This window comes from Candoia aspera, chromosome 1 (genome assembly GCF_035149785.1).
Source record: "Candoia aspera isolate rCanAsp1 chromosome 1, rCanAsp1.hap2, whole genome shotgun sequence".
In the NCBI taxonomy this organism is placed as follows: Eukaryota; Metazoa; Chordata; class Lepidosauria; order Squamata; family Boidae; genus Candoia; species Candoia aspera.
Genome location: NC_086153.1, coordinates 44010580 through 44035013, shown reverse-complemented (window position 1 = coordinate 44035013; position 24434 = coordinate 44010580). Strand labels below are relative to the sequence as shown.

The following is a 24434-nucleotide window of genomic DNA, read 5'->3' as shown; positions in this document are numbered from 1 at the left end:
TGTCCTGTCTTCTCATTATGTGGCCAAAGTATTTCAGTTTTGCCTTTAATATCATTCCCTCAAGTGAGCAGTCTGGCTTTATTTCCTGGAGGATGGACTGGTTGGATCTTCTTGCAGTCCAGGGCACTCTCAGAATTTTCCTCCAACACCACAGTTCAAAAGCATCGATCTTCCTTCGCTCAGCCTTCCTTATGGTCCAGCTCTCGCAGCCATATGTTACTACAGGGAACACCATTGCTTTAACTATGCGGGCCTTTGTTGTCAGTGTGATGTCTCTGCTCTTAACTATTTTATCGAGATTTGTCATTGCTCTTCTTCCAAGGATTAAGCGTCTTCTGATTTCCTGACTGCAGTCAGCATCTGCAGTAATCTTTGCACCTAGGAATACAAAGTCTTTCACTGCTTCTACATTTTCTCCCTCTATTTGCCAGTTATCAATCAAGCTGGTTGCCATAATCTTGGTTTTTTTGAGGTTTAGCTGCAAGCCAGCTTTTGCACTTTCTTCTTTCACCTTCATCATAAGGCTCCTCAGTTCCTCTTCACTTTCAGCCATCAAAGTGGTATCATCTGCATATCTGAGATTGTTAATGTTTCTTCCAGAGATTTTAACTCCAGCCTTGGATTCCTCAAGCCCAGCTTGTCGCATGATGTGTTCTGCATACAAGTTGAATAGGTAGGGTGAGAGTATACAGCCCTGCCGTACTCCTTTCCCAATCTTAAACCAGTCTGTTGTTCCGTGGTCTGTTCTTACTGTTGCTACTTGGTCGTTATACAGATTCTTCAGGAGGCATACAAGATGACTTGGTATCCCCATACCACTAAGAACTTGCCACAATTTGTTATGGTCCACACAGTCAAAGGCTTTAGAATAGTCAATAAAACAGAAATAGATGTTTTTCTGAAACTCCCTGGCTTTTTCCATTATCCAGCGGATATTGGCAATTTGGTCTCTAGTTCCTCTGCCTTTTCTAAACCCAGCTTGTACATCTGGCAATTCTCGCTCCATGAACTGCTGAAGTCTACCTTGCAGGATCTTGAGCATTACCTTACTGGCATGTGAAATGAGTGCCACTGTTCGATAGTTTGAACAGTCTTTAGTGTTTCCCTTTTTTGGTATGGGGATGTAAGTTGATTTTTTCCAGTCTGATGGCCATTCTTGTGTTTTCCAAATTTGCTGGCATATAGCATGCATTACCTTGACAGCATCATCTTGCAAGATTTTGAACAGTTCAGCTGGGATGCCGTCGTCTCCTGTTGCCTTGTTATTAGCAATGCTTCTTAAGGCCCACTCAACCTCACTCTTCAGGATGTCTGGCTCTAGCTCACTGACCACACCGTCAAAGCTATCCCCGATATTGTTATCCTTTCTATACAGGTCTTCTGTATATTCTTGCCACCTTTTCTTGATCTCTTCTTCTTCTGTTAGGTCCTTGCCATCTTTGTTTTTGATCATACCCATTTTTGCCTGGAATTTACCTCCAATGTTTCTAATTTTCTGGAAGAGGTCTCTTGTCCTTCCTATTCTATTGTCTTCTTCCACTTCTGCGCATTGCTTGTTTAAAAATAATTCCTTATCTCTTCTGGCTAACCTCTGGAATTTTGCATTTAATTGGGCATATCTCCCCCTTTGACTGTTGCCTTTTGCTTTCCTTCTTTCTTGGGCTACTTCTAGTGTCTCAGCAGACAGCCATTTTGCCTTCTTGGTTTTCTCTTTCTTTGGGATGTGTTTTATTGCCGCCTCCTGAACAATGCTGCCAACTTCTGTCCAGAGTTCTTCCGGGACCCTATCTACTAAGTCCAGTCCCTTAAATCTATTCTTCACCTCCACTGCATATTCCTTAGGAACATTAGTGAGCTCATATCTAGCTGATCTGTGGGTCTTCCCTAATCTCTTTAGTCTGATCCTAAATTGTGCAAGAAGAAGTTCGTGATCTGAACTACAGTCAGCTCCAGGCCTTGTTTTTACCGACTGTACAGATGTCCGCCACCTTTGGCTGCAAAGGATGTAATCAATCTGATTTCGGTGTTGTCCATCTGGTGAAGTCCATGTATAAAGCCGTCTCTTAGGTTGTTGGAAGAGAGTGTTTGTTATGCAGAGTGAGTTGTCTTGGCAAAATTCTATCAGCCTGTGTCCTGCTTCATTTTGTTCTCCTAGGCCATACTTACCTGTAATTCGAGGTGTCATTTGACTGCCCACCTTAGCATTCCAGTCTCCTGTGATGAAAATAACATCTCTTTTAGGCGTGTTGTCCAGTAGGTGCTGCAGATCCTCATAGAACTGCTCTACTTCAGCTTCTTCAGCATTTGTGGTTGGGGCGTATATTTGGATCACTGTGATGTTAGATGGCTTGCCCTGAATTCGAATTGAGATCATTCTGTCGTTTTTTGGGTTGTATCCAAGCACTGCTTTAGCCACTTTAGTATTAATTATGAAGGCTACTCCATTTCTTCTGTGGTCCTCTTGTCCGCAGTAGTAGATCTGGTGGTCATTTGATGTGAAGTGGCCCATTCCAGTCCATTTCAGTTCACTGACGCCCAGAATGTCTATCTTTAATCTTGACATCTCACCAATAACCACATCCAATTTGCCCTGGCTCATAGATCTTACATTCCAGGTTCCGATGGTGTGTTGATCCTTAGAACATCGGATTCGCCGTTCACCACCAGCACCGTCGGCCACTAGCCGTCCTTTCGGCTTTGAGCTAGCTGCGTCATCACGTCTGGGGCTAGTTGAGCTCATCCTCTGTTCCTCCCCAGTAGCATTTTGACCATCTTCCGACCTGGGGGTCTCATCTTCCGATGGTATACCGACATATCTCTGGTTGTACTGATCCATTTAGTTTTCATGGCAAGAATACTGAGGTGGGTTGCCATTACCTTCCCCAGGGATCGCATTTAGTCTGACCTCTCTGTCATGACCTTCCCGTCTTGGGTGGCCCTTCACGGTTTAGCTCATGGCATCATTGAGGTGCTCAAGCTCCAGCACCACGACAAGGTAACGATCCTTTGCTGAAGCTGAATGGCATACAAAGCCAAAAAAATCCATAGAAAAAAGTTAAACATAAAACCACATAGACAGCCCTGACTAAAGTGATCTAAAAATGACACAAATCAGACAGAACAAAACAAGGGACCAAATAATACAACAATACATTAACCCCAGGCCTGGGACCAAAGCCAAGTTTTAAGAGTTTTTGGGAACCCTTGGATAGAGGGCACTGCTCTTATCTCTTGGGGGGATGCTGATCCAGAAGGTGGAGGCCACAAAGAGAAGGCATGCTTCCTAGGTCACACAAGATGATCTGGAGTGCATCCACTCTGCTGGAACATGCCAGGTGGGTAGAAATGATTGGAGATAAGCAGCCCCTCAGCTATCCAGCCCCTATGCCATACAGGGCTTTATAGGTAATATCCAGCACCTTGAATTGCACTTGGAAACCAACTGGCAACCAATGCAGATCACATAGCAGTGGTGACACATGGGCATTCTGACAGGTGCCCATTACTGCTTGCGCTGTTGCATTTTGAACCAGCTGTAGCTTCTGGGTGGTCCTCAAGGGCAGCCCCATATACAGCACATTGCAATAATCCATTCATAAGGTAACCAGGGCATGAGTAACTGAAAGGCCTCCCCAGAGGGCCAAACCACCACAGCCACTCAGCCATGTCAGAACTGGCCAAAGTCTGTTCCACCCCATCCAGACCTGAACAGCCTCCAAACACTGGGTTGGTACAGCAACAGCTTCACCTATCCAGCCTGGGGTTGAGATGTATAGCTGGGTATCATCAGCATACTGATGATACCAAACCCCAAATTGATGGATGACCTTACCCAATGGTTGTATATAGATGTTAAACAGGAAAGGGGATAGCGTTGCCCTGAGGTACCCCACATGTGCCTATTAAAAGGTGAGCAGATAGAAATCATACTGGTCTTTGCTTTTTAAACTAACAATAGGCCCTGACAAACTTTCAAGGACCACCTATTGTGGACTGTATTACTGCAATCTAATTTGAGTTTACCCAGATTAAAGAATATGTATTTGGTGAGAGAAGACCTGCTTTGTATGCTGAAGTCTCCATTTTAAATTTTAAAAAAATGTCCAGATGCAGGAGGTAGCCTTCTTTCATCTGAAATATGGGATTATATTAGGTAAAACAGAAATATTATTCCTGCAACTAACTTCCTGTATCCCTTCTAATTGGTTCTCCTGCCATTCCATATTTTGGCCGTAATTTTAATTGCGGTCCTGTGGGTTTGAATATCAAATACGATCTCAGGGCACAACTGCCTTTATGACCTTCTCACCCACAGGACAACAATTAAGATACAACAGAAATATGGAACGTCCCAAGGACAGGTTGTTCCGGTTGGTGCCTATGCATGGACGTCATCAAAGGGATAAAAACAAGCCACTTGTCCACTAGTTATTCATCTAAAAGTGAACAGCAATCTGAATTTCTTCCTTTCTGACTTAGGGCTTGGCTCTAGCATTAAGCTCTTCCAGTTTCAAGATGCCCTCCATGTATCAGATCTCACTCTTTGCAATCTGTGCCTTCATCTGTCTCACACCTGGAGGTAAGTTTTTTTTTTCTCCACCCAAAAAAGTTAGGAGAAGGAAGCTCAAACAAAAATGTCATGTGCAGAACAATCCAAGCGATAAGAGCATCTGATCACCAGAACCAATTACTTAGCAAGATGATAGACTTCACTTACTGGATATTGTTCTGTTTCAGACTGAGCACACACATGCTGGCTCAAACTGTAATTGGTTTACTGGCAAGTAGCAATGGAATCCATGGAGATGCATGCCCTGGAAAGATAGAGGAGAGCAAGTTCTTGTCTGAGAACCAAGTGGCTTAGAGTTTAGTCCAGAGTCAAACAGAGCACAGATTCAGAGGAGCAAACATGGTCTAATGATAGTCCAAGAGTCAAATGCTAAACAAGTTAGTCAGCCAGTCTGGACCAAAGAGCCAAAGATCATGGAGCACAGTAGGAAGCAAGGGCACAGGAATGCAAATGCAAATAAAGGGCTGGCCACTGGCCACTGCTCTGGAATTGGCCTTGGCGCCTTGGAGTCTTGAGGGGTTGAACAAACCATCTCTGCTCGGCTTTCTGAAACTGCTGATGCATCTTGGGGCTAGGTGCTCTGCCAGGATCTGACCCTTCATCACTTGACCCCTCCTCCAACTGCTTCTGTGGATTTTGTGCTGAGAACCTCTGATTCTGCTGATTCTTGAGCTGGCATCTTGATGAATCAGGCCACTGAGGCTCAGCCTCTGACTCTGATGAGTCCAGGTCCATACCGGATATCTTCAAGCATAGGATGGACATTTGTCCAGATGCTTTAACCTGGATTCCTGCCCTGAGCATTGGTTGGGTTCAGTAGCCTCAATGGGCCCATCTAATTGTGTGATTTTATTAACTTTGTCTGACAGTAGCTTGAGATATTTGAAGATAGTTGTTGTTTATTCGTTTAGTCTCTTCCGACTCTTTGTGACTTCATGGACCAGCCCACGCCAGAGCTTCCTGTCAGTCATCAACACCCCCAGCTCCCCCAGGGACGAGTCCGTCACCTCTAGAATATCATCCATCCACCTTGTCCTTGGTCGGCCCCTCTTCCTTTTGCCTTCCACTCTCCCTAGCATCAGCATCTTCTCCAGGGTGTCCTGTCTTCTCATTATGTGGCCAAAGTATTTCAGTTTTGCCTTTAATATCATTCCCTCAAGTGAGCAGTCTGGCTTTATTTCCTGGAGGATGGACTGATTGGATCTTCTTGCAGTCCAAGGCACTCTCAGAATTTTCCTCCAACACCACAGTTCAAAAGCATTGATCTTCCTTCTCTCAGCCTTCCTTATGGTCCAGCTCTCGCAGCCATATGTTACTACAGGGAACACTATTGCTTTAACAATGCGGGCCTTTGTTGTCAGTGTGATGTCTCTGCTCTTAACTATTTTATCGAGATTTGTCATTGCTCTTCTCCCAAGGATTAAGCGTCTTCTGATTTCCTGACTGCAGTCAGCATCTGCAGTAATCTTTGCACCTAGAAATACAAAGTCTTTCACTGCTTCTATGTTTTCTCCCTCTATTTGCCAGTTATCAATCAAGCCGGTTGCCATAATCTTGGTTTTTTTGAGGTTTAGCTGCAAGCCAGCTTTTGCACTTTCTTCTTTCACCTTCATCATAAGGCTGCTCAGTTCCTCTTCGCTTTCAGCCATCAAAGTGGTATCATCTGCATATCTGAGATTGTTAATGTTTCCTCCAGCAATTTTAACTCCAGCCTTGGATTCCTCAAGCCCAGCATGTTGCATGATGTGTTCTGCATACAAGTTGAATAGGTAGGGTGAGAGTATACAGCCCTGCCGTACTCCTTTCCCAATCTTAAACCAGTCCGTTGTTCCATGGTCTGTTCTTACTGTTGCTACTTGGTTGTTATACAGATTCTTCAGGAGGCATACAAGATGACTTGGTATTCCCATACCACTAAGAACTTGCCACAATTTGTTATGGTCCACACAGTCAAAGGCTTTAGAATAGTCGATAAAACAGAAATAGATGTTTTTCTGAAGCTTCCTGGCTTTTTCCATTATCCAGCGGATATTGGCAATTTGGTCCCTAGTTCCTCTGCCTTTTCTAAACCCAGCTTGTACATCTGGCAATTCTCGCTCCATGAATTGCTGAAGTCTGCCTTGCAGGATCTTGAGCATTACCTTACTGGCATGTGAAATGAGTGCCACTATTCGATAGTTTGAACATTCTTTAGTGTTCCCCTTTTTTGGTATGGGGATATAAGTTGATTTTTTCCAATCTGATGGCCATTCTTGAGGTTTTCCAAATTTGCTGGCATATAGCATGCATTACCTTGACAGCATCATCTCGCAAGTTTTTGGACAGTTCAGCTGGGATACTATCAACTCCTGCTGCCTTGTTATTAGCAATGCTTCTTAAGGCCCATTCAACCTCACTCTTCAGGATGTCTGGCTCTAGCTAACTGACCACACCGTCAAAGCTATTCCCCATATTGTTATCCTTCCTATATAGGTCTTCCGTATATTCTTGCCACCTTTTCTTGATCTCTTCTTCTTCTATTAGGTCCTTGCCATCTTTGGTTTTGATCATAACCATTTTGGCCTGGAATTTACCTCCAATGTTTCTAATTTTCTGGAAGAGGTCTCTTGTCCTTCCTATTCTATTGTCTTCTTCCACTTCCGCGCAGTGCTTGTTTAAAAATAATTCCTTATCTCTTCTGGCTAACCTCTGGAATTTTGCATTTAATTGGGCATATCTCCCCCTATCACTCTTGCCTTTTGCTTTCCTTCTTTCTTGGGCTACTTCTAGTGTCTCAACAGACAGCCATTTTGCCTTCTTGGTTTTCTCTTTCTTTGGGGTGTATTTTGTTGCCGCCTCCAGAACAATGTTGTGAACTTCTGTCCATAGTTCTTCCTTGACCCTATCTACTAAGTCCAGTCCCTTAAATCTATTCTTCACCTCCACTGCATATTCCTTAGGAATATTAGTGAGCTCATATCTAGCTGATCTGTGGGTCTTCCCTAATCTCTTTAGTCTGATCCTAAATTGTGCAATAAGGAGTTCGTGATTGGAACTACAGTCAGCTCCAGGTCTTGTTTTTACCGACTGTATAGATGTCTGCCACCTTTGGCTGCAAAGGATGTAGTCAATCTGTTTTCGGTGTTGTCCATCTGGTGAAGTCCATGTATAAAGCCGTCTCTTAGGTTGTTGGAAGAGAGTGTTTGTTATGCAGAGTGAGTTGTCTTGGCAAAATTCTATCAGCCTATGTCCTGCTTCATTTTGTTCTCCCAGGCCATGCTTACCTGTAATTCCAGGTGTCATTTGACTGCCCACCTTAGCATTCCAGTCTCCTGTGATGAAAATAACATCTCTTTTAGGTGTGTTGTCCAGTAGGTGCTGCAGATCCTCATAGAACTGCTCTACTTCAGCTTCTTCAGCATCTGTGGTTGGGGCGTATATTTAGATCACTGTGATGTTAGATGGCTTGCCCTGAATTCGAATTGAGATCATTCTATTGTTTTTTGGATTGTATCCAAGCACTGCTTTCGCCACTTTACTATTAATTATGAAGGCTACTTCATTTCTTCTGTGGTGCTCTTGTCCACAGTAGTAGATCTGGTGGTCATTTGATGTGAAGTGGCCCATTCCAGTCCATTTCAGTTCACTGATGCCCAAAATGTCTATCTTGAATCTTGACATCTCACCAATAACCACATCCAATTTGCCCTGGCTCATAGATCTTACATTCCAGGTTCCAGTGGTGTGTTGATCCTTAGAACATTGGATTCGCCGTTCACCACCAGCACCGTCGGCCGCTAGCCATCCTTTCGGCTTTGAGCTAGCTGCGTCATCACGTCTGGGGCTAGTTGAACTCATCCTTTGTTCCTCCCCAGTAGCATCTTGACCATCTTCCAACCTGGGGGTCTCATCTTCTGATGGTATACCGACATATCTCTGGTTGTACTGATCCATTTAGTTTTCACGGCAAGAATACTGAGGTGGGTTGCCATTACCTTCCCCAGGGATCGCATTTAGTCTGACCTCTCTGTCATGACCTTCCCGTCTTGGGTGGCCCTTCATGATTTAGCTCATGGCATCATTGAGGTGCTCAAGCTCCAGCACCATGGCAAGGTAAAGATCCTTTGCTGAAGATTTAAAGATAACCTTCCTTCAAAAAAGACAAAGGGGTTCAGCTCAGTTAAATATTTAAGCCTGAAAAAGAAACATGAGAAATATGTGTTGCCCTTCCCGCCACTGCTGCATTATGTACTATGTACAGGTGTACTGTCATGCATTCCTGTCACTGCAGTCTATGGAAGTGGGTTCATTTGACCAAGTCCCCTTGCACTAAAATCTATATATATTCTATTGTACTTTATATAGCGTATTGTATATACCATATACTTTTATTGTAATTTCTTTGATGGTTGTGAACTGCCAGAGTAGTTGAGATGATGATGATGTTGATGATGATGATGATTATACCAGGCATGTTTTGTAGGCCAAAGATCAATCTGTCTTATAGATCTGATGACTGAACTATTAATATGTTATTAATACTATTAATTAGTAATAGAGTAAGAGCCTACAAAATATGCCCAGCAAAAAATATTTTGCTCAGTTTAGAGAACTTTGTTTACAAGCTCAAGGCAAATATCTGAAGAGTTCAGTCTTGGATTATTTTAAGTTTTATATCCAGTAAATGGGAGATACTGGTTCCTTTATTGTTCTAGCTGTAACAAATAATATCCTTATTTTCCTTTAAAGAAAAAATAGCTGGATATCATATTAAATAATAGTTTAGCAGGGATCCCTTGGTGTAAATATCTTCCAGCTTAACTAAGTTATCTGTTCCATGTGCTCTCTGGATAATACCTAGAATTAAATACTGTTCTAATTACAACCTTTTTACAAACAAGTTCCAAATAAATTTATTTAAACAGGACTTGGAATCCCCTCTTCTGGCCTGTCCCCCAACCTACAGAAATCATGTAAGTGTTCTTAATCAGCCTTCCTTATTGAATGCTAAGTGATCTGTAAGTCTACAAGCAGTTACAATTTGCTTCTGCTGGCTTGAGGGCCACACCTCCCATTTGATGGGACATATTAAGAGCTGCATTCCAAAAATGGGGGACTCCTTTGGGAGAGATCTTTCAGGTGATCCAAACAGAAGGCAAATGTGTTGCCTTAAAAAAAAATATTAATCTCCCCCATGCTAGAAAGGGCCCACCTTTTGAAGTCCTTTGTGGGTCACAAAAAGGAACCTGCTGGATCACAATTTGTGCATCCCTCTGAGCAGGATGACGGGGACTAACCTGGCATATATTCCTGTGATTTAGGCAAGGGGACTCTTGAGGTACTGATTTGCACAGCAGAACCTGTTTATGCTGGGGGATTGGGGAAGGGTTCAGTGCACTCCTTTGGGATTCCATAATGCTGCTTTTCTGCTTGTGAACTGGATTTGTAGTCTTATGCCTGTTATACAATAGAAAGACAGAATACAGCTCCCACTGGGGCATTTTCCTCCTCACTGGCTTGTGATACCATCTCGCATGTTTTATGTCATGCCTTTGCTCTGAAGAGATGAGGATTTAGAAGAACATTAGTTCTTTTGCTGTGGTCAAGGTAAGTTTCCTGGTAAAGTTGTAAAGTCACTTTGAACATAAAGGAAAGTCAGGATATAAATCTTACGAATAAAATAAATAACAATAATAATTGCCCTTCATCTTGTGAACCTCGTCACATAAAATTCCTTCCATCCTGGCTAAGTCTATTGTGCAAACGCCATAGGAAAGTGAGACCCAAATGACTAATGCCCCCTTCAATATTCCTTGAGGCTCAAAATGATAAACCTATGATCTCAAGGCCTTCTTCTTCCAAACAGCCACTCTGCAATGTCGAATGTGCATGATCATGCACCCAGGAGAACTCTGCTTGCCTTCCATTGCCTGCCAGATTGTTGGAAAACACCAAACCTGCCATCTCCTCAGTATCTATTACAGTAAGAAATCTAAGTACCTTTCTTTAGCTTTAGTTATGCAAGGTGGGAAAATACATTCATATTATTTGCACTATTTAAGTGATTAATGTATTACAGCCCCTCTCCCCAGACTTGTTCATTACTGATTTGCATGACTACCTTCCCCAGTGTGTTTAGTTGAACTACCCTCCAGCATTGTCTATTTAGAACATGCAGTACTTGTTACTTTTCAGTTGCCCACTTTGATACAGTATGTTTTTCATTGCAATCTACCTAACACATGCTTCCTTGACTGCACTTTTCAATCTATTGACCTGTTTGACCCACATGTGTGTGGGTATGGGTATGGGTATGGGTATGTGTGTCTCTCTGTGTATTCCTATCATACTATCTTTTGGAATGAGCACCATTATTCAAAGTAAAGAAACAAAACCAAAAAGACCACTAGTACTCAAAGAAATTAAAGACATAAGCAAAAAAGGAGAACAGGAAATATAGCTAAAATGAGTTTGAGGCAATATCATTCACTATAATTGACCACCACTTTCCATCCTTGCAAACCACCCTTGTTTCTACCACTTCCATATACCGCTTCATACATTGCCTTTTGTTCCTTAGAGTTCTCACCTTTATCTTTTTCAGGAGTTCATTAACTCCATCTGACCAAGACTTGCTTAGTCTTCCCCTTCCTCAAACCATTCACTCTTGCTTCATATATTTGTTTTGTGATTTAATCCTCATTCTTTCTCACTGAATGACCAACTACCTCAATGCATTTCTTTTGTACTGGTCCCTCACTTTTGTATTCAATCTACATTCACGTCTTATTTGTTCAATTTTGACCCCATTTCTTCATGTTTTACTACACACACTCATCTATTACCTTATTCCTGCTGCAATGTTTTTCCTGAAATACCTAATACTCACTTTCATATAATAAAGTAGATAGAAGCATGGTCTCACACACAGCTGTTTCAATAAACATTTATTCTTCATAGTAGACCACATATTATTCTCTACTTTTCTGCCCACATTTGTTCATCTTAACATTTCTCCCACCATTTTCCTCTCTTTAGTAAACCATTCCACCAAAGAACACCAATTTGTTTACTTGTTCTGATTTTTATCATTTATGCATTACATGCAATCACTTACTTCATTTTCCTGTCAAACACAATTGCCTTGGTCTTTGATGCATTAATTTTCATGCCCATATCACTTTCACATCATATAACTTACCTAATATTTGATACAAACTGTTTGGATACTCAGACCAAAATATGGCATCATTGTATACCAAGTACACATATATTCATGTCTTCAAGTAACATACTGCTAACATGACAACAAGCATGATGTATGCATTTATCTACAAATACTTTAAACAATCACAATATATTCCAGTGTTAACTGCCAAGATATATTGTGTTAACTGCTAAGAGTCAGCTAATTGTGACAGGATACAAATGAAATACAAATATAATCAACCAACCAACCAACGAACAGAACCTCACACATCAATGTTTCGCTCTCGGCTAGTGTTGAACCATTCATTAAACCTTCCATTCATTCTCAGTCATGGTTTACTTCATGATATACCATTCTTATTGGATTCAACAGCCACACTTCTATTCCATATTTGTACAAGACATTCCATAATTAAAGCCTTCACTTTATCATACAGTATACTTTGTCTCAATCAACAGCTGTACAATAAATTTTCCTTCGCACATTCTCACTTTTCTTAATGAACCACTGAAGAACAAAAATCTGTTTGTCTCCTTCCCACTTGCTGGCATAAAGCTGCAACTTCACAAAAATTGCTGATTGTCACCTCTCATACCCTTTTGATCAGAATTCTATCAAAACCTTCCCACACTTATGATACTAATGACCCTGCAGTGTTAGTATTCACTTTTGCACTTTTCCCTATGCATAGAGGAACAGTAACAACTTCTTTTAATTGTTAGGCACAGATCCAGTCTTCACATACATATTAAACCAGTCACACAGCCACTCCATAAGCAACATTTCAATATTCTCATAGCATTTATAACTCCCTTCTCATCATTTTTGGACACTAACATTTATAACATTTATTTCAATTGCTCTGCAACATGTCCCTGTCATTCTCACACAAATTTCTAACGTTCCTTCATGCATTCCTTCATTTCAGTTTCATCCCAACAATTTCATCATTTTTACTTTTAATTTCATTCACCTTACTGGGGGGTTCCTTCTTTTGCTTTCTTCACCTACTTCCAGAACATTTTTTTTTATTTCTATCAAAATTGCTTTGCATTTAACCTCTTTTAATCTGAATGTTCTTTGATCTATTTGACAACATTCATTACAATTATCTATTTCTTTCTTTCTATGCACATTATATAACATCCTTCTCTTACCCTTATTCTTTTGTGCCAATCATTCCATTCTACCATTTTTTCCATGCCCGTTTCACTTCATAATTCCATGAAGCATCCTCTTTCACATTGCCCAAATTCAGTTTCTTATCAATAACTGAAGGCTGGATTAGATCATCCTTGAAGTTCCTCCCAACCTCCCAATGTTCTGATTATATGAATATGAAAGTACTTTGCCATTGTCTTCTTCCAGATTTTTTTAACTGCTGAATTTCATCCACAGCCCAGGGATTTCCTGTTGGTATGCCATTCAACTCCTAAAATCCAGTCCTGCTTAGCTTTTTCAGCTCAATGAAGGTCAGCTAGATGCTGTCACCTGCCAAATATTACTATTCGGAAAATCGTTATTAATCTGGGCTTTCTATATAATTTCCACATAGAAGAGATTTTCTTTCTCTTTTGCTCTCTTTGGTTGGTTACTGGAATAAAACACAATCACTCTTTTCCTTTCTTCATTCTCCCCACCTCCATTTCAGATGGGGAGCTTCAACAAAAAATCCTCTCCTGCAAGCTCAAGTCAGCAGCAAGGTGTGGCAGCTCGGATGAATTCCCAGAGAAAGGCATTCGGTATGAATATCACTGCTGTGAGAACAAAGACTTCTGTAATGAAAGTCTATAGAGAGCTGAAATGCCTGAAGATCCTCCATACAGCAACATATGTGCATGCTCTTCCACTCTGGATTTTCCTGTTTCCTATCTCCTTCCCTCAGTTGAACTATTTCACGTTGTAGCTTGGGTTGTGATTAGAGACATCCACAAACAAGGAACCCAATTACTCAGAATCTCGAGAGTAATGATAACATGATAAGAAGTTCAGTGTCCTTATCCTTTTGATTGTAGAAGAAACCCGTTTATATAATCCAAGTTAATTAGCACCCAGGAATACATAGAGAATCTTTCATTAACTTTTATTTCTCTAGGTATTAGAGTTGCATTTTAGCATAAATATGTACCATTAAAGCAGCATCTTAAAAGCTTGGGAGCAGAACAGAGAGAGAAAGAGAAAGAGATCCAGGAGAGTTCTGGATCCAGGAGATCCAGAAGAGAACATTTTGAAGAGGAGTTTCCACTCCAAGAAGGCTGTATTTCAGCTCACCACTTGCCTCATTTCTGATAGCAAAAGGAAGACAATTTTAGTTAATTGGGGCTTACATGTATAAACTCAGAAGACTTAAGAAAGTCAGTGGGGGTAGCTAAACTCAAGCAGGAGTTTTATGCATGGATTATGGATTGTGTTGAAAACACCCACCTCCCTTCCTACAATGTGAACTCTGTATGGGTCTCTGCCTCATAAGAACCAAGGGTGGTGGGGACATGGGAGAGGACATTGTTGGGAGTTTTTTCTCCAGGGAAATCTGTCTGAGCTCTACATGTTTTCATCACCATCTGAATATTTCCTTATTCTAATAGAGTTATGGAGTGTTGCAAATAAGATCTGACTTACTATCCTGCTGCTATTTGTCTTGATTGGGAATACATTATCCTGTTTATATTGTATTTTTCTTCTTTCGTTCTTTCTTTTGTAAGCCAACTTGGGCACTTTGCAAAATGAAAAGGAGGACTTGAAATAAATAAAAATAAAAATTAGAAAAGTTCAAGAAATAAAAATTACAGTGCAATATAGTACATAAGATTCCTCTGAAGCTTTCCATTCCTTAACTCAACCTTCTACACATTTTTTTAAAAAAACCACATCTACTCTAATGAGATGCATCCCTTAGATAGAGATAGGTACAGAAATAGTCCTGAGTGCAAATTTGAACCATAACTTTATGCAGACGTCTTTCTACTGTTTTCCTGGAGTCAAGAACATTTAAAATGACATCATGCCAAAAATACAATATTTTCTATATACACTATTAAGTATAGTGGAAGGGAGATACAAAATACATTGTAAGTCCAGCTGTGTTAACTCTGAGGTGCATGGTCCTGGTAATCTTAAAACCAGTAGCTCTCAATATAAGCCATGTAGGATATATGGAAGTTCTTTATTAAGATTGTTACCAAACGCTTTCAAAGCCACGAATGAGTTTTCCCACTCAAAGTTTCTCTAAACTGCATTTCAGTTTCCCTCCTGTCTCACTCCCTCCCTTTTTCTGTGATACTTGCCTAGTAAAATTCCCTTTCATTTTCAAACTCTCACTCCCCTTTCATGCCATTCCAGAAAGTGCCAGCCACTCGACCTTGAGTTGAATTTTCATCTAAACATTTATCTAATTGCCCTGCTGGAATGCTTCCCCCTCCTTTATTCTACAGTTCTCTAAGCTGAAAGCTTCTAATCTATACACATGTCTAAACTCTGCTTCCCTCTTTACCTAACCCTTGTCCAGATGAGGCATCCAGATGCAATTAACTATTGCTTCTGGGTTGCTCCATCCTGACAACTTCTTTGATCATTTACCCCCTTCAAGCACATTTGTTTAAAAATGGCAAAGAGAAGGGGGAAAAAAGTGATTTATATGACTGAGCCTTTTATCTCTCCCCTTTTCTTTTTAAAACCCTCAAACACAAAAATGCAACTAATTCAAGCAGTAGCTCTGCAGTGTTCTGTCATGCTGTCAGATTCCAGGTATAGAATTTCCTGAGAACAAGGTGACATGATGGTACAATGTCATTTACATGAATGGGGAGAAAAGGAAAAGACACAAATGGAGAATTGGGGAGCATAATAAAGAGCAAGTTCTCTCTTACAGATACTATCCTTTTTAATGCTTCAGGTAGTTGGTGTTCTCATGATCAGGCCCCAAAAATAAAAACTGAGAAAGCTTTGGCAGGAATAATAAAGTTCTGGTGTACTAGTGGTGGCCGACAAATTTCTCCAATCCTAACTCTGTTAAAACTTGTTCCTTACTTTTCATATGCAGTAGAGTTATGGGGAATTTCAACACCTGATGTGGAATTCTTTCAAAACAAGCTCCTCAGAACTATTTTAGGGGTAGTTCTTTGGATTAGATTTTAAAGTTTCTTTTTCAATTCCCAGCCCAATCTATTTTTCATTCTGAGTTTGAATTAGGGTTTAATTATTAGGATTCTGTAGTGGAAAATAAGTGCTATTCACAGGATCTAGCACTTAGCCAATGCATCCCAGACCTTCCCCACCAGAAAGTCAAGAATTTCTTCTCTTACTTTCCTAAAGTAATCTCACCATCCAGTGCTTTTGTTTGTCTTACTTATTAGCTATAACCTGTTTCAGAATTCAGCTGCATCATACCTTACTTTTTGATACCTCTGAAAAGTCCTGTTAATGTTGCCTTTGAAGTTTTCCCTTGTCGATGCTGCTGTTGCACTAACCCTTCAGATGGGTTTCTGGTGCAAATAACTAATTTGACATATGAGACATCCATTCCCCATTGGTAGTGTTGTATTCAATATCATACTTGTCTTCACACTTCTGAATCACATAGCAGAAATAATCTTGTGCAGTGTTCTACGTTCTCAGAAAGTCTGATTTTCTGAGGTTGTGCAATTGCAAATCAATGTCTTAATGTGAAATATGTTCATTTTGGATTATCCTGACCAGGCCATATACCATCTTTTTGGTGTGTTGCAGCAAAGAACATTGGATTGCATAGTTAGCAATCCTAAATTGGATAGAATAGTGTGGGCAGGCTTGGGATAAAACCAGGCTTTGGTTGCGTACATTGTATACTGCTAAAAATAATAAGTACCATCCTTACCATTAGTAAGGAACACTGCATGTGGCAGGAGTATGACCAAAACAAGTAACCTAGTCAATACCTTCTCTAGCTTACTAAAAAGTGTTATGAAAAATCTTTGATTGTGCAGTGCCATGATGGGCATGAAACCAACTTGTAATGACCATCATATCATATGGAATATTGAAACGTAGAATGTAAAAGGAAAAAATGCTAACCAGTTTGAATTAATGAATAAAATCAATAAAAGAAACATAGAGATATATTGTATACCCAAAGAACTAAGAAAAAGTGGAAGGATATAATAGATCATAAGGTGATCTGATCCTGTGGAGTAGAGTTGATGAATACATGCAGGAAAGTGAAAATACAAATTTAGTTTGTAAGTGTTAAGCTTAATTTTCTAAAATAAATTAAAATACGATTTTGTATAATCTAGCTTCCTGTGGTTATGTATGAAAATAGGAATCCATAGGTTGGTGATAGATGCTTATCCCAGTTTATGGTGCTAATGGAAGATTCAAATATGAGTTTTGGAAAATGTGCAACTTTTTAAATGTATGGGATTCAGGGGGAAGCAAAGTGACATCAGTGGACGGTGGAATGAGATGAGAGGACAAAAAAACTGTATTGAGTTATTGCAGTCGAGTTAAAGGGAGTGGTTTGGCAACTGATAGTGATTAAACCAGCAGTGTGTTCTTAATTCAAGCTGTACCCTTCAAGCTGTAACATTATCTTGTATTGCTATTCTAGGAAAGGAACCAATATCCCAGTCCCTATTTTTCCCCCCAATAAATGTGGTCTTAGATTTTTGTTTTTAAAGTGAACTGTGAAGTATAAAGTATCTCTTTCTGTGGATAGAATGTTCTTTTTTAGGTTCCTGATGCGTTCGGGAAAGAAGTATGTTGTTTAGTCATAAAACAGGGCCTCCTGTGCATGTCTTTATGCTTTATACATGAGGGAAAAAACTGATGGAATAATGGATTTGATACTAGCAGTCAGGATGGATCACCCAACCAAAGTGCCCAGAAAACAGCACGGAAGTCTAGCCTTGCCTTGATGGTGGAAAAGGATATTGACTACTTCAGACAAGCAAGGTAACTTCTTAATATTCTATACAATTGTCTATTGTCTGGTATTTTCTTTCCAGGAACTGGGCAGTAGTTTTACTGATATTATCAATTACTGAAATTAGTTTAGCAGTGGCCTTTTTTCTTCTTGATGAGGCACAGAGTCATTTTCTCATATTTTATTTCAGAGTGAGAAGATAGGTCACCACTGGGCCTCATATTATAAGCATTGGGGGAAAGAGCAGGTGAGAATATAGGATCTGTAAGAATACAGGTCTGTTTCTCTTCTTGCTTCTGAGGCTTCCTCTGACCATTCCAGTCAGTTCTAGCTAAAGGGACATCTGGATAAGGAGCCTGCCTTGTGGAATCTTCTTCCCCCAGAAGTGAGGTTAGCCCCATCCCTTGTAACATTCCAGAAGTCCCTCAAGACCTGGCTATGTGATCAGGCCTGGGGTCCCAGGGGACCAGGGAGATTTTGCAATGGCTCCCATACTGTGGTTAACATTATCCTCTCCTGCTTTGTGTTTTTTAAAGATTGTATAGTTTTAATGATTGTTTTATATGTATTTATTGGTTCTTTTAATTGATTCTTGTATGCCACCCAGAGTTACTTTCTTGTGAGATGGGCAGCTATACAAATATGATCAATAAAAAAAACCTTCCATAATCTTTAACCATTATAGTTATCAGTCCTGGGAGTCGTACTCTCACTTAGGGAGGGGACCAGTTTCAGAAAGGCTAGCTAAAAGTGTGGCTACATGGTGACATATGCTGCTATTTATTCATTGCTATATGTCTTCTGCTCCTCAGTCTCACTGCACATTGAAATGCACAGTCCTTGTCAGACATCACAGATCTGAGGATGTTCCAGGGGGAGAGGAAGGTACCCTTTGAATATTCTGCCTGAATAATATTGTCTTAGGCTGCTGTTCTAGGGCTATCCCATCTGGCCTGCAAAAATCCAAATGATCATTAGAAAGCATCACAGCTCTTTCTTACCATCTAGTGGTCATCCAGATTTTGAGACCAGACATGGTAGCCCTTCTATGTTCAGAGGGGATATATTTCTGCTTTCAGATGCTGGGGACCAATCTATCGACTTCAGGCCCATCTTGGTTGATTCCTAGAAATTATATAAAGGGCAGAAAAACTCTGGCCACCTGTTGGCATGATAACGTTCTTACAACTGAACAGAACCCAACCAAATTTGATATGGGGGTGGAAGCCAGCAAAAGCAATGTTGAGCTTGAACATGGGGTGGATCAGGGCAGGGGCTGTGGAGAAAATAGATCCGTATGGGATACACAGTTGAGCAGCACTTGGAATGTTGGCAAACGCCACTCTAAGCCCTCATCCATCTTCCCTGCCAGTCATGTTACCTGGGACAAAGTGTGTGCAGCCTTCCCTTTGTTTCCCAGGGTACAACCACATACAAACATGTCTTCTGCATGGCTAGTCAAAAAGCATGACTTTCTCCAAACCCTAACTATTTAGGATGCTCCCTGCCATTCCTTTAGCCCTCGGGATACTCTATATACCCCCAGTATCCCACTTACCGTGCTCTTTTTTTCCTTTGTGGCAGTGAAGCACACTTCCAAAACAAGGGCTGGGTTTGCCTATGCATCTTTTTTTACTTTTTAACATGTGTCTCAGATGCAGCCTAGAGACTGGCAGGCACCAAGCCAGGTGTCAGCATCACTCCTAGGCACACAACATCAAGAATTTTAGCTTTGTACTTTCAGGGTTACACTGTGTGAACTCATTAAAAGAACCTTCAAATGAAATCTAGCCAAGAGTCAGTAAGATAATCAGGGAGTTATTCAAAATGTAAGAACATGAACAAAATATATTTGTTATTCCATCTTCCTTCCAATGCCTTTCCTCAACCTCCATGCTTACACCCATTATTCTTTCTATTGACTGCTCAGTGTTGGCTTTTTATTCATGCTCTTCTGACATGCCAGGAGACTGGCTGCACTTTCTAAACATTCAGAAGCTCAAACAACAAACATTGAACATAAAAGTCAGCACAAAGACTCCTGCTATGCAACCAAATTCACTTTTTCAGCGTCTCTCAGCCTAGACCTGTGGAATGTATATATGTATACATAGACGCAGAGGGAGAATACACATCAGATAATGACTGTGAAACGTGAAAGGTCCCCTCTGCAAGCACCCAGTCATGTCTGACCCTTTGGGGGGGATGCTGCTTTCACGTTTTCTTGGCAGACTATGGCAGGGTGGTTTTCCATTGCCTTCCCCAGTCGTCACCTTCCCCAGCAAGGTGGTACTCATTTTACCGACCTCGGAAGGATGGAAGGCTGAGTCGACCTGAGCCGGCTACCTGAGAATCCAGCTTCTGCTGGGATCAAACTCGGGTCATGGGAAGAGTTTCTGTTGCAATACTGCCACCTACCACTCTGTGCCACACGAGGCCCTCAGATAATGATTACAAGGGCACTTATATGAACCTTCAAAATGGATGGTTTCCATGAGGATTCTGCATGTTCAGTTGCCATGTTCTCTATGTGGGAGATCAAGGGGGAATGACATTGAATTATGGAGTCCAGAACAAGATACAGGATGAAAAAAATCTGTGGCATGTTTCACTACTCTTTCATGTATTTGGTGCATAGTGAGAAGATTAAAGAAATGTACAGATTACTATCTAAGCATTGTTTAAACATTATGTGCAGCTGACTGACTGCAGCTGCTTTTTTAGCTTAGAAACCACATAATTCAGATTTGTGAAGCCTTTTGAAGCTCTGGTTTTGAATGCCTTCAAGGATTTGTCTCTCTGCCAATTCAATGTTTCACTCCAACCTTGATTATGATCCTAGGTATGAGTGGCCAGTTTACACTGTCATGGATCACTTTATGAGGACCAGATGTTCTCAAGAGTGATTGTGTGTGGGTATTATTAAGGAAATAAAAGGAATCCATTTGTCCACTCTTTTCTTGCCATTGATATACATTACTTTCTTGGGAAGCAAAGAGTCAGTTGTGTTATAAAATCCTTCTGAATGCAAGATGCCCCCCCTGAGTCAGATCCTGCTCCTTGCTATCTTGATCTCTTGTCTCACAGCTGCTGGTGAGTTTTAACCAATTCAAATGAAAGTTTAGCTTAATGGTAACTGATGGGATGGTTTTCCAGGGGAGAAATCCTATGTATGCTACCAGGAACTGAAGGAGGCAACAGTGAGTGCTATTCTCTTCTATCTTTGACATCCTTCTGCAGTCTGTTAGATGCTTCAGTAATACAATTTTAGTTGTGAGTCCTGGGGAGCACAGACAGGACATGCTTCTGTCTTGACTCTTTAGATTAGGCACACTTCACCTTAGTCCAGAATCTTATTTCAGAACATCAAGGGATTAAGTAATGCCTGTAATATTTTTTATTATAATTATCTGAGGCAGAATTGAATGACATTTGCAGATTCATACACCATTTAGGGGAGATTAAGCCTGCTAAATACAGGGCTTTTCTTTCTGGGTGGCATTTGATCTTGGTGAAAGAAGCTTTAAAATTTGGAGCCATCTAAAACCATTTGAAACCATTTATATTTTTAGCCAAACTGGATTTAACCTGTTGATGTAGCAGTCCATTTGGCAGGCATGATACATGGTGAATTTCAAACTGGAAGTGTACAGGCCTTTTCATTTTAGAAATTGTAGACTTGGGATAAAACGCCTCACTCCCTCTTTCTGATTTTGTGGCAATTTGCTATTTTGTTGTTGTGGTGGTATTTTTTGTGCCTGTCACAGAGAAAGGGCAAAACCTGCATACAGTTAGAAAAATACTGTAAAACTGTACCTGTTTGAAAGTCCCAGAATACCAGTGGCACAGTTATTTGAGGTGCAGAATAAAAAAAAAATGTTTTCATGTTTTACTTAGAGGGGAAAACCCAAATCATATTTCCACTTTATATTATATACAGTGGGCAAAAAGGCTGCTTAAAGTACAGGACCAGTCTTCCTCTTTCTATGTGCACCCCCCACCCCCACCCGGTTTTCCTGCACTAAAACTTGTGTATGGCCCTATGGCCCTCTATTTTTAGTTGAAACAGAAAGTTATAACAGCCTGTCCTCCTGGCAAAACAGAAAGTATATGAAATTATTTGTCCCTCGTTCCATTTCTCAGCCCACTGACTATATTTTTGCAGACACCAACATCCTTCTCCAACGTCCCACTGCCAACTTGTTTGAAACCAAAGTGACTGCACTTTTCCTATATAAGCTGCACTATTTGTGAAGGTTCAATAGATGTTGTGTGTCTGTTTTAATTTTGAATATGACTAAGTTTGACATGTTTCTTAATACTTTTTTTCGCTGTACGCCACCGAGAGTCACTTCTTGTGAGATGGGTGGCCATATAAATTTGATAAATAAATAAAAAATAAATGTTTATAGCACATACTTAACCAAGGCAGTTGCAGTCCTGGTGGATTTGCACAACATGCTATTTTTTATTATTTTAATCTTGATTATTTAGTTTTTAATAGTTTATTGTATGAATCCAGTAGACCTGTGCAAACTTCAAAGTTTTGTGCAAACCATCCCCTCAGACCTTTACATCCTTTCTGTTTCTAAAGTTAAACAGAAATGGCCATGTTGTTTCACTTTACCTTGTTTTGAGGCCACCTCCAGCAGTTCCAATTAGCTTCAGCTGAAAGAACGTCTGGACAAGGAGTCAAGGACACTTCCATGGATCAGAATTCAACGAGTGAAATCACAGCTACCCTGCATATCTCTAGAACCAGTGCTATTTGATTGTTTGGCACTCAGTACCCAGAAAGATGGCTTCATTCAGTAAGCAGACAAAGAATGTTGCCTGAATAGGTTCAATATGTTGTAAATGATGAACTGTGCACATTCAGCTTATGTTATTCCTGATGTAAAGGGTTTCTTTGTTGCTGGGCACGCAAATCCCGCAAGCTATGAAACCTAAATGAAATTGTATCTGGTGTGATATAATTAAAAAAAATTAAAACTTATCTTTCAGAGCAGATGCCATTAAATGTGCCCATTGCCTACATGACAAAAAGTGGGAAATCTGTCATATGAAGACCTGTATCATTAACCGTAATGGACTCTGTACTGCCACCTTCATTTATAAAGGTACAAAAACAATGCTAAGTTCAAGGATAATATTTGGACTTGTTAAAATTGTTTTTTTTTCTTGTTGCATTTTAACAATGGTGATTGATTACTAGGTTTTTACTTTCTTCTCCCTCTTTGGGTTTAACAAATGAAGAAGGAAAATATATTGCCAAAAAACTGTTGTTAATTAACTGGAGATGTAGACATTGACAAACTTCCAGACTTACACAGGTACAACTTTCACTATGACAAAGGTTATTCAAGTATAATTGGCAGAGAACGGCATAGTTTCACAATCTTTTGTCCTTTCAGACTTTTGTATCTCCCCCAGAGTCCCCCACTGGGGGAGAGGGGAGGTAATATAAATCTAATAAATAAATAAAATAAATTATACAGTACAATATCATATATAATATCAGTCCTTTTCTGCCTTGGACATACACTTTTCTGTTCAAACTGTAGGCAGATCACCTATTGCATAAACGTGCACCTAAAGCAGCCTCTGAAACTTGGAAGATATCCAAAGATATTGGATAACTTCCAGGATGCACAACTATAATTACAAATCCTGGGAATTATAATCTCACTGATGGAGGACATCAGATTCAGGAAGGATGACCTAATGGGAGGGGACAGTGATATTGTTCTTTGCTGTGTATCTTCTGGTTCTCAGCCTCATTGTACATTGCAATATGCAGCCCTCATCAAACATCTGAAGTGCCCATTTGTCATAGTTTCCATAAGTAGTGTACTAACTAGATATGCTAAATTTTTAAATATAATAGTTAAGAAACATCACCTTTCCCATGGTGCAGAGGAGATGCTGATTGAGGCAGTTCATCCTTTTTCCTACTGCTATTCTTGAAAGAAACACGCAACTGAAATGTCATCTTAAGCACATTTTCCTTAACAGGGCAATCACAGACATTGGAAGAAAACTATAAGAACAGGGCTACTCTAGACTGAAAGAAATTTCAGTGGACTTTCCCTTTTGTGGAGTCAATACAGAGTAAATGAAAAACAGTCCGGATGTTTAGAAAGGAATCCAATATTGTGTCAGCCATGGTCTTCTCTCCCTTTCACTGTGACCTGCTTCATTTCCATCCCAATCTAATCTAGAAGGCCTCCCCCAGAAAGAGTAAAATTTGCACCCATGTAAGAAGCTGTAGGAGAAGGGAGAACACTCACTCCATGTTCCACTGATTAAGAAGAAACTGATCAAAGGTAGGTGTGACATGTAGGTCTGGAAAGATCAAAAGCAAACAGCCTGAAACCTGATTTATCTATAACTATAAAAAGGACAGAGACACATCAAGTCTATTGCACCATGTGGGTGGGATAAAAGGGTGCAAGAAATTGAATCTTGATTTCAGTATGAATAGGGCTGGCATTGGATACATAGTAGATGCTGGATTTTTTTCATAATGGCTTCATTCATTTTTTTGTGTTACTACTAACCTACTTATCAGAGACCTGCATTCTTGTCTCCTTGCCTGCACTGGCTTCCAGTTCTAATTTTTGTAGCGTGAAGTTTGACAGACGGACTGTGTAGCTAAATCTGAAAAATTGGTGATTTGTGGATTTTTAAAAATATTTTTATTTCTCTCCTCTGCATTCTTTGTTTTAGGAAATAAAGTTGTTGACAGAATTCTAGGCTGCCACTTAAAGAAGGAA

General features: G+C 40.3%; 1 protein-coding gene across 2 annotated transcripts; it reads left to right on the top strand.

The window, feature by feature from the left end:
* Positions 1-4447: 4447 nt before the first annotated feature.
* Positions 4448-14262, top strand: LOC134487898 (prostate and testis expressed protein 3-like). 2 transcript variants are annotated; one of them, XM_063290011.1, is made up of 4 exons: positions 4454-4579; positions 9475-9522; positions 10416-10532; positions 13411-14262. In XM_063290011.1, exons 1-4 carry the CDS (start codon positions 4516-4518, stop codon positions 13551-13553), a joined length of 372 nt encoding a protein of 123 aa, XP_063146081.1. In that variant the 5' UTR covers positions 4454-4515; the 3' UTR covers positions 13554-14262. The 2 variants fall into 2 exon arrangements, with proteins under 2 accessions (XP_063146091.1, XP_063146081.1); XM_063290021.1 differs by lacking the exon at positions 9475-9522 and having other exon boundaries at positions 4448-4579.
* The last annotated feature ends 10172 nt before the right edge of the window (positions 14263-24434 follow it).

Coding starts and splice junctions, on each gene's coding strand:
- LOC134487898 (XM_063290011.1), top strand. CDS start 4,516: ATGCCCTCCATGTATCAGATCTCACTCTTTGCAATCTGTGCCTTCATC. Junction 9,523..10,415: donor CCCCAACCTACAGAAATCAT/GTAAGTGTTCTT, acceptor TCTTCCAAACAG/CCACTCTGCAATGTCGAATG. Junction 10,533..13,410: donor TCTCCTCAGTATCTATTACA/GTAAGAAATCTA, acceptor CCTCCATTTCAG/ATGGGGAGCTTCAACAAAAA.